The sequence below is a fragment of the Parasteatoda tepidariorum genome, chromosome 9 (genome assembly GCF_982258835.1).
Source record: "Parasteatoda tepidariorum strain Cologne lab strain chromosome 9, Ptep-v5.0, whole genome shotgun sequence".
Taxonomy (NCBI): Eukaryota; Metazoa; Arthropoda; class Arachnida; order Araneae; family Theridiidae; genus Parasteatoda; species Parasteatoda tepidariorum.
Window position 1 is genome coordinate 55,182,006 of NC_141763.1, and position 11,139 is coordinate 55,193,144.

General features: G+C 33.7%; 1 protein-coding gene across 1 annotated transcript; it reads left to right on the forward strand.

The window, feature by feature from the left end:
- Window positions 1-9,895: 9,895 nt before the first annotated feature.
- LOC107451663 (protein FAM200A-like) lies at window positions 9,896-10,813 on the forward strand. The gene has a single exon (XM_043040498.1). It carries the CDS (start codon window positions 9,896-9,898, stop codon window positions 10,811-10,813), a length of 918 nt encoding a protein of 305 aa, XP_042896432.1.
- The last annotated feature ends 326 nt before the right edge of the window (window positions 10,814-11,139 follow it).

Below are 11,139 nucleotides of genomic sequence, written 5' to 3' on the forward strand. Positions count from 1 at the left end.
CATCTTCTTCTGTTTTCATTACTATCTTCAACTGGCCCACTATACAAATTACAACCTCCTACAGCACCTGCCTATTCCATCTCAATATAAATTGGCACCCTGAATATTCCTTCTTCATATTGGTTATTTCTAGTATATATATATTAAGTGCCCTATTTCACTACGCCAGTATGAAAATAAGCATTACAATATAAAAATCGGCAGTTTAAAATTGTTTTTAATGCACATTATGTTCACAATTTTTCTACCACAATTAGAGAGTAAACGATGTTCTTAAAAGATGGTTGGTTCTGGTTTTAATGATACACATTTGGTTTATAGTTTGAATACAACATTTAGAGAGCAATATAAAACATTGTAATACGAAACGTAGCAATACAGATTATTGTAATATAAAAAGCTGAATGTTTCTAGTTGTTATGAAACATTAAATTCGGAGAGGTTCTCTCCAAGCCGAAGAAAATAAATAAATAAATTAAAATTGTTACACATATATACGCAGGCCTGCGTACTTAATACAAAATGGTCTCCCAAGCCGTGTGATCTCCCTGTTCCTCCAAATACTCTGTAACGTGAAGATGAAGTTGAGTTCGAATCACACCGTAACCTATTTCTCTAATGTGTTCCAACTGTTCTTTAACTTGGCAACTCATACTCATATGTGTTGGTTATCTTAGCATCAGCCCCGCTAGGTGCTCCAACTAATTCATCTGAGTGGAAATAAATAATAAATCGCCGAAGCGCAACTGAGAGGTGAAAGTTGGGGTTCAGTATCTTTTACTGAGAGAAAATTAAAATGAAGTAGTGAGATTGAACAAACAAGTTTGAGAGAGAGAGAAGAGGTTTTGTGGCAGACTGCCTCGCCTCCCTTCGAGGTATTACCCCGAGCTTCACAGGTGCACAGTAGCCACATAGCCCCAGGGAAAAGGGGAAATACATAATAAATGCGCAAAATTATTTACAAGTATTTACAGCTATTTACAAAATTTACGGGACAAAACTCCGTCGGATAGGAAAAAGGCGGTTGCCGGGCTATATTTTATGTTGTCTTTGATGAGCTCAAAATCAAAATTTTTAAAGTAATTGCACGTATGACAAGAGAGTGCATCTCTGAAGAAACTTGCACATAGTTCAGCTATGTGCTAATCTATTTTGTTGATTTTTAACTCTCGTCTTAGATCTTTCATTCTCATGGATCTGGGGGCTCCTGTGATATATCTGAGGAATTTATTTTGAGTGATCTCCAGTTTCTTTTTTTGACTAACAGTGGTTGTGCTCCATGCAGGGGCTGCGTAGCTGATGATCGGTCGAATACATTGGAGACGTAATCAGACGTACTTTCGAATGAATACACAATCTGCATATGTGTGTGTAACAATAAATAAATAAATTAATACGGAACAATTTATAATTTCTTGTCATATTGAAAAATATGTCGAGCAAACTGGACAGATATACATCCAGGGTTATGATAGGATACGAATCCACTACCTTTACACTTCAGTGCGTTTGGAGGAAGGACAACAGCACTCGACCATAGAGGTAGCTTTTCAGTTAATAAGAGCAATATCTCTTAGATTCAAAGGAAACGGGAATCCAAGTAGAGAGACTGCAGGATTGTACATTTACTAGTAGATCATTAGTAGAATACTATTTCCACCAAATAAGTAAGGAAGAGGGTTGTGAGTTTGTGCATCCCCGGAACATCTATATCCGAAGTGCTGCACATGAATAAGTAAATCATGATTTACATTTCAGACATGCTGTCGATGTTTTACTTTGCAATCCTGGATCGAGAGTTCGGAGATTATGATTATGTCTCTGCAGCAGTTATGTATCGTATTAATTTTTCTGTAGTTGTAGTAGTACTTTATTTACTTAGCATTAAAGCTGCACACTGGGCTATTAGCAATGGATTATCCAAGATAATCAGATGGATTATCCCGGATGGATGGATAATCAGGGAATTATTATCTAGGGATATGTCATCACAATTTTGATTCCTCTGGGGAGAAAATGGCTCCACTGCTTTGGTAGATCGATAATCTGTGAGTGAAGTCGAGCACTTTAAAGTAGAACAGTTTGACAAAGACTAATACCGTGCACCTTTGATCCATTTGCAATCTAATAAAAGTGGTCAGATAGCCGCTGCCATTTATGGTTTACTTCGCTGCAAGGAGCATTGCTACTAGGAACCATGATCTACTACGAACCGTATCTTACGATCTGTCTACTAAACTCAGTGGCACGACAGCCCATAGAGGGCCAAGACTCTCTGTGCCCATCTCATTTTTTCTTGGCCTTGGGTTCTGGGATGCCGGAACAGATGTTCCGTTCAGGTGGTCAGCCGAACGTGGAACCCCCAGTGTTTAGTTAGCATGCTTGGTACTCATTTATCGAACCACTGAAGGGATAAAAATCTGAGTCAACCTTGCCCGAGGATCAAACCCAGAACCTGTTCCACGGGAGAGCGAAGAGCTACCACTCAGCCACCGGGCGTCACGATCTGTCTACTGAGGGACATAAATTTTGCGAAGAGTATCTACTTTGATTTGTTCCCACGTAGGTCTCTAGGCTACCAAAGCAAGGGATCCAAACCTTTTCCAGAGGATCAAAATTGCTATAGCATGCCTTCAGATCCTCCTCTGGGATATTTTCCAGTCCGTTTCCAAAAGACCATTGCGCAGTTCAGTTCCAGTGCTGCGTTAACCGTTCAGCTGTAGTGCATAATGGTTTTTTAAGCAATTCTTACTTTTATGTCCCGCAGTGGACAGATCATTAAGATACGGTTTCCAGCAGATCACCGAAGTCAAGCATCACTGACTGTAGTCAGTGTGCGGGTGGGTGACCACTTGGATCAGATTGCGTAGGGACCGAGGGTGTGCGATATTGGTCCTCGTTAAATTGTTCTACCGTAAAGTGCTCGATTTCGCGTGCAGGTCGTTGGACTACCGTAGCGGGGGTGCCATCCCCTCTGCAGAGGATCAAAATTGGGATGGCATGTCTTCGGATCATCCTCAGGGATGTTTCCCAGACCGTCACCAATAGCCCATTGTAACGTAAGTGAACAACAACAACAACAACTTACTTTTATTTTTAACAAGAATATTTATCCAAATACAGCAAAGTGAGTAGCGAGTTCGCACCCCACCGAAAACCTGGATGAAATTTTGTTTTTTTTCTTCTCTAATTTGAGATATTTCCTCTTATCAATCTTAGCAAGGTCTCTTCTACAGCCTCTTCTTTGTATTCAGTACAAAAAGTTTGCATTTCTTTGCAAATAAATAAAAATTTTAAATTTATGAGATTACTGGATCTGAATGTTCTTACAATTCGACCGACTACTTTGAAGCGTAGAGGTAACGGGTTTGTATCCATCTGGATGTAACTATGTGGTTATTCTCTAGTTTGTGTTATCTCTTGTTAGTGAAATGGAGAGCAAAATAATCCTGTGTTTACTTTATCTTTCTAATATCCCTAAATATATGAAATAAGAGGAACATTGAGAAATAAATTTAATATTAAGCATTTGTAAAACGCTTGTTAAAATGAAAATTTTGTTTCAGGCTGCAACACTTGCAAACATCATTTTGCTGGAAAAGAGCTCAATTTGTAAAAAAATATATGTGCCTAAAAAAGTCTTTCTTCATAAAAATATCTTCAACAAAATAAATTTTAGTGAAGTTAAAAAAATCTAGTCTCCTTAAACAGGTCCACATTTCGGTTCTTCGGCTAAAATCTTACGTTACTATTTTCTTGAAGTATAAATTAAAAATAAAATTTACTTTATAAATTTAGAAATATAAAGTCTAGAATGTAAATTATCAGCAAAACTAATATGCATGAAATATGAATATGCATAAAATGCTATTGAGGTCTCTCTAAATTTTCATAATAAAACTTAATTTGGTGAAAATTTAAAGTACGTGTAGTTATTAATGGAAATTAAGGTTTTCATGTAGATAATTTTTTTTTAACATGAGGCCTTAAAGTTTGTATTTTATTTAAGCTTTAAAAAAGCAAAAACTTATATTTCCATAAAATTTCACGCTATTTTTGGTGGGACATAAATAATTTTTTTTTTAAATTTTATTTCGACTAAAAAATATTTTTATAATTTTGTAGAGGGCAATTCGAATTTAAAATAAATATTAAAAAAAAAAGATTTTTGTTAGAAATCTTTTCTGCTGTATGGTTATAAATATTTATTTCTCTCTTTTGCGTACTGAAACAGTATGTACCACATATTTAACCAATAGATATGTAATTAGTATATAGTTTTAGATCACTTGAAAAAAAAATTTTTTTTCGTTAACTTCATAAATGTATTTTTCTCTCTGATATTTAATAATTAGACACGTATTAGAGTATAGTTTTTGATTCTATGCAGTAAAAGTTATTTTGCTTAAATGTCATGATTTTGTTACCATTTTAGATATTTCAGGATAAGACGTTTATTAATGTATAGTTTTGCATTATATTTATTAAATTTTATTTCCCTTAATTTCTACGGGCTTGTTTCATTTTACGTTATTTTTTTTTTTGAAGCATAAAACCTTGAATCAAGTTTTTGAATCTAGAATAAGAGTAAAAATAATTTTAAAGATAGTTTTTTATTTGAAATATTTGAACTTTCAGCAATTATTTTGTTTATTCTCAAAACCATAAGGAACTTTTATCCAAATATTTTTTTTAGTTTTTGATAAACACTCAGCAAATAATTTAACACAAAAAGGAAAAAATAAAAAAATAAATAAAAACACGGCAAAGAAAATTAAACTTTTTACGCTCAAAAATTGCTTTTGAAACAATGTTTTTTTATTTTAATATATTTTCTAACTATTTTAAAGTAAATAAATCTCATACTTCAAAGATGCAATTTTCAATTTACATACTTTTATTGCTAACTTTTCTTTAAATTTAAATGCAGACTGTTCCTAAATATATTCTTTTGAATGCTACTTCCTCTGAAATGCTTTGCTTTTTTTTAACCATATTTTTACTTCAAAGTTTTAAACTATATTTTTCATGGATTTCATGAAATATATTTAGTACAAACAAATTCGAAAAACATAACAATAAAAGTGAATAGTTTTCTGCAACAGAAATAATCAAATAAAGTAACGAATTAAAATAAATCATGAAAAATACAAAAACAGACGTGTCTGGAATATTCGAATAGCGGTATTTTTAAAATATGAGGTACAAAATATTATATGAATAATATATGAAATAACAAAAATAGTTTAACATACATTAAGCATAGTTTTAAATGAATATTATGGAAACATACGAAAACATCTACAAGCATAAGCCAATATACCGAATTCTAATAAAAAATAAACATTGAATTTACCCATTTAATTAGTTCCTATTTTATAATTGATCTTTTTATTTTATATCATTAATTTGTTCGTAAATGAGATTCAGGTGTCATTTTTATTTGTTTAGCTGTTTAAAAAAAATTGCTGTTAATTAACGAATAGTTTTAAATTGGCCTTCTATTTAACGAAGTTTTAACGAAAAAAGTGCATTAAATGTAATTTGAAATAATTTAGCAAAAAGTAATTGTTGCGTCAGTTCTTAAAAATAAATTTAATTAGAGAAATTTAAATTTTTTGAGCTAGATATATGAAAATAAATTTTAATTTGATGATATTGAATGTGAAACATCTTTAGAAAAAATGCCAGAAACTAATTCTCTTTTGAATTAAATTTTAAACAAAAAATCTCTCCTTAAATCTAGGTCAAAATTTAAACACTGGCGAATTACCAATTACTTTTATTCAATCTAAAAAATAAATTGGTTTGTCATTGGAACTCTTGATTAGCAAGTAGTCCTTCAGGACTATTTCATTTCATGCTAATTAACCTCTTATTTGAAAAACCACACGAGCCAGATTTAACTCAAATTAGTTTTTTTTATAAAATTTTTTTTTAAAACTAAGCATATTGATTTATTTATTAGAAACTGTAGGAAAACAGAATCAACTCGTTGATTTATTTAAATGCTAGGAATGATGTGTGATATCGTTAAAAGAAAACTGGACAAAACAATGTTGTTTATCTAAAAATGCATACATCAGTTAATCTAAAAATCTTAGATCAGTTATTCATTAAAGCATTTGTAAATCTGAATTGCATGTTTAACTGACTGTATCAAAGAACAGTAAGAGCTGGTACCACTGCCGTTTTGGCTGTTCAACTTCACATTTCAGTTTGCCTTATTGTTGTCGTCGCAGGCCATTAAGGCAAAGGAGTCTAATTTCCTAGTGGTGCCATCTATGGCCCAGAGTTCGACTTCTGCAGCATGTGACACCCATTTAGAAGGCGAAGCCATTGATATATCCATTCATTCATCCACAGATTGTAATTTTGAACTGTACTAGAGGACGATCAATAACCAGTCCAGTGTCTCCAGAAATATAATTTGTTATCGGAACATGGATGATTTTGTGATCTGACAGAATTAACGAGTACCAGTCACTGTTTATTACACGGGAGGTGTTCGGCCGGCTGGATTCGAACTCCCGTTCTCATGACCGTGAGTCCAGCGTCCAACCAACCAGGCTATCTCGGCCGATTTTGAATTGTTAAGCAAAAACAATAAGATTTCATCGTACGAAGTTGTGTTTAGTAATGAGTGGGAAGTAGGGTGGAATAAAAAAAATGTGGAATACGATTTTTAGTTCCAGAATTATTAATTGTTGCCGACCGGCCTGGGTAGGGGGCAGCGAGCTGTCCTTGCATCTGAAAGGTCCTGGGTTCGAATCCCGGGCATGACATGGATGTTTTTTTCTCTGTGTGCGTGTTCTATGCCCTTTCCCCTTTGTGTGTAAATGTGACCCGCCCTATAAACGGGTTGTGGTTGTGTGATTGGCGTGTCAGAAGGCGAATTCCTGGCCATTGATGGCGCCTCTGAAAAACAGAACAATCGCACCCCCACTGCCTAAACGGGCATACGACAAAAGAAAAAATTATTAACTGTTAAACTAATCGGAAAACATATCACGCGGGTCACTCTGCAGCTCTCAGAAATGCGACTGCGGAGTAAAAATCAAATGGACCATTTTTATTTCTGAACTTAATATGAATTTTTATTTATTCCAGTTTGTTTGTGATTTTATGAGTTTTTTCTCATTTTTTTTAGTTTTAAACAGTAACTATTTATTGTTTGTTGTAAAAATTTTATTTATTACTTTCGAGACATTTATTTTAAAATAATTGCGCTTGAGTTTATGTAGAAAGTACAAAAACATACAGAGAGAGAAAGACTAGCCAGACATATACTCTAGCATGCTCATTAAAATTTTTAAAAAAATGTATCAAATAAAAAAAAAATACAAAGGGATAAAAAAAATTCTCTTATAATGGTATAAGTCTAGTTAACGATTAAGGCTATTTCTAAAAGAATCTTCTCTTTCTTTCTCATAACTGGGTCACTTGCTCTAGTTAACTCCTCCTAGAAAATAGAAGAAACTGAATTGACCTGAATAAAATAACTTGGCCCCTATGGTTGCTTGTTTGCTGTAATCTTGGTCTTTTTGGTGGTTTTGTAAGGCAAAAAAAATAAATAAAATGAAATTGAAAAAAAAATGAGTATACTCAAAAATTTCACAGGATAACATTGCTATGGGAAAAAGTCATGAAGATGTTTAAGTGAAGAAGAGGATCCTGAAATAGCCCACCCTGTGGCAAAATTTTAAAAATCTCCCCAAGCAATTTTTTGAAATCTCGTCAAATTAGGCTTCCGGAAGATATTCCGAGGAGATTATTTTGAACGTCCGATCATACCACCAAAATTCTTAAACTTAATTGTTTATTTGATATCTATACCTACGCAAAGGTTGGATTTCATTAGAAAAAAGGTAAAATGGATTATATTTTCAACATTTATACTTCTGATCTCTTGCTGTTGAAATTAACGTTATTATTTCATTTTTTAACCGTTGTTTCATTTATTACCATTATCATTTCATTTTTTTAACTTTCCTTTTACGGTAAAATGGCGAGCGAATGGACGAGTGAATTATTAATTTTTTTGAATGCAAAAGACAAGAGAGTGATGATTAAATGATGTATGGATCTAAATTTAATTTCGAAAACATAACTTATTTGTAATAATTAAAAAAAAAATTTTGATAATCAAAGAGAAACGTTGATCCAAGTAATAATCGCCAACTTAGAGAGATTTCAAAAAGTCGCCAAGAAGTGGGCTATTCTAGGATTTTACTGAGTTACATTATTTAACTTTCGAGAAGTGCTCTGTCTTTTATTTGAAGAAACATCTCGTTGTTTAATTGAATACTCTTCTGAATGAAGTAGTTAGCCTCACTAAACGCCGCTAGTAACTTGAGCCTATCGGCTGTGGACGGAACGTAGAATTGCGGATGACGACATGGAAAACAGCTACGGACTAGCATTTTCACAAGTGATAACAATCAGTTTTCTAGCTAAGCCTAAATGATGTTTCCTAATACAGCAGCAAGAAATCGCTTTTTGTAATAAGTCCACTTTCACAATTCTACGCCGTCTACTTACACAGAGTTTTCACTTTGTCTGGGTTCGGGAACCACAACACCTTGAATTTTGATATTTAAAAATTTGATTTGATAATAGAAGCCCTGCAGTCCACATTACTTCTTTAATAAACACGCGAACAAGGCAGAATCGTGTTGGCAATTTAAATTCGATGGAAAGAAGGCTGTTCTCAGTAACGAAACAAGTCATTCTTCACATGTGCTGGAAAGTAAAAGAGAGAAAGTAATACGAAGGAACGAACATAAACTGCGTAGTGGAGGAAATGAGAAAGATGTCACAATGCTCGGATCACTAAAGTACTCCACGAACTGATCAGAATTTTCGTTTATGGTAAACTATCCGAAGACATGTTTTCATCTAGGATGTCTTGCTCTAGTGCTACGTTTTCCAAACTGGGAGGCACGAACTAGTCTAAAGGGAGCCGGGAAAATTAGTCACAATGAACAATTTTCCAAATTACTGATAAAGTTTTCTATGTAAAAAATGAGAGAATAAATTAAAAAATACCATTGTGCTTTATCGCGCATAGTTCAACTAAACATTTCGAAACTTAGCATCCATATACCTAGACGTCCTAGACTCCGGCAAATCTTTTGAACCAAGGCCGTCGTTAATTTTGCAACAGTAGCGCCACTCGACCGACACAACTTAACAAAAGCCAGATGAGCGCGCATTAACGCCACTGGATGCCACACATCAAGAAAAGATCGAAGCACGTTTAGCTCACCAATTTGTTTCGTGTCACAGCTAATATTTAATTGGTTCAGCAGTGTTAGGTTGTGTTTCTATTGTTATTGACGTGATTGTCCACTGATCATAATAGTAAGTAATTTAATAGTTTTATTTTTTCTGAATAATATATTATTATTCCTAATATTTCCAGACAAATGGATAAGTTTTTGATAGGATATAAGCGAAAATCCACTAATAATGAAGATTCTGATGTTGGCACAAGTAGTGGGAATACAAGCCACAAGGAACAGGAAGGAAGAACTCCCAAGACAAGGAAATACGACTTATCCTATTTATCGTTCGGATTTACTAATATTATTAACGATAATGTGGAAAAACCAATGTGTTTGTTGTGTTCAAAAGTTTTGGCTGCTGATAAGTATGAGATCCGGCAAATTGAAACAGCACCTTGAAACTATTCATTCTGAATACGTTGGTAAGCCCCAAGAATATTTTGAAAGAAAATTGGATGAGTTATCTAAAAACAAGCAAAATTTCAATTTTTTTTTTTCATATTCCATCAAATGCATTTCTAGCATCATACCTAGTGTCGTACAGAATCGAGCAATGTAAAAAAACCCACACAATAGCAAAAACCTTAGTTTTGCCAGCAGCTATTGATATGGTCAAAACAATGTTTGGCCAATTTTATACGAATCAGCTGCAACAAATACCGCTTGCTGATAATACAATTGGCAGAAGAATTAATAATATATCTGAAGATCTTTGTGACCAATTAGTTTCTCGAATGCGTACTTCAAAATTCGCCATACAAGTAGATGAAGCTACTGATGTAGCTAAAGACGCACACTTAATTGCATATGTTCGAAATGTTGACGATACTAATATGATTGAAGATATCTTATTCTGTAAACCAATTCCAGACAGAGCCACATCCTACGAAATTTTCCAAATAATCGACAGATTTTTTAATGAGAATGACATAATGTGGAATAATTGCATTGGGCTCTGTACTGACGGGGCGCAATCAATGACTGGACACAAAACTGGTCTTCAAACACAAGTTAAATTGAAAATACCTGAGGTTCTCTGGACGCACTGCATGCTCCACAGAGCAGCTCACGTATCAAAAACTATAAGCGAGGAACTTAACAATGTTTTTGCAAAAGTAACGAAAGTTATAAATTACATAAAAAACAGTCCATCAAAAGCAAGGTTGTTCGCAAAACTGTGTGAAGATTTGCGAGCTAATTACACGTCACTTCTGTACTATTGTGAAGTGCGCTGGCTATCTCGTGAAAAAGTTATTCAAAGGGTACTTGAACTCAAAGAAGAAATTGCTATGTTTCTCGAGGAAAATCATATTGAAGACGGCAATATGTTTAGGGATGATAATTTTATCGTTAAACTTACATATTTGGTTGACATTTTTGAAAAATTGAGTGTTCTTAATAAATCAATGCAAGGACCGCAATTGCATTTGCTTATACAAAAAGACAAAGTGCAAGCATTTATTAAAAAAGTGGAGCTATGGAATCAAAATTTCAAAAAAATAAGCTTGACATGTTTCCGCGTTTAAATTTATGCGCCCGAGATAACATAGAAGCAAACAAAAATCTCTTTGTGGAACACTTGAATGATTTGTTGCTCCAATTTTCAAATTATTTTGGTGATCTTGATTTTACAAAGTTTGCGTGGATACAGAATCCATTTATCGACGAAGAAGATGATGAATTTGGATTGACAAGTATTGAAAAAGAAAAATTGATTGAATTATCTTGTGATACTACATTAAAACATAAATTTCAGATTGTATCTCTGGTTCAATTCTGGTTGATTCTTCATACAGAATATAACACTTTGTCAAACAAAAGCTTTGAAAGTACTGCTGCCGTTCGCAACATC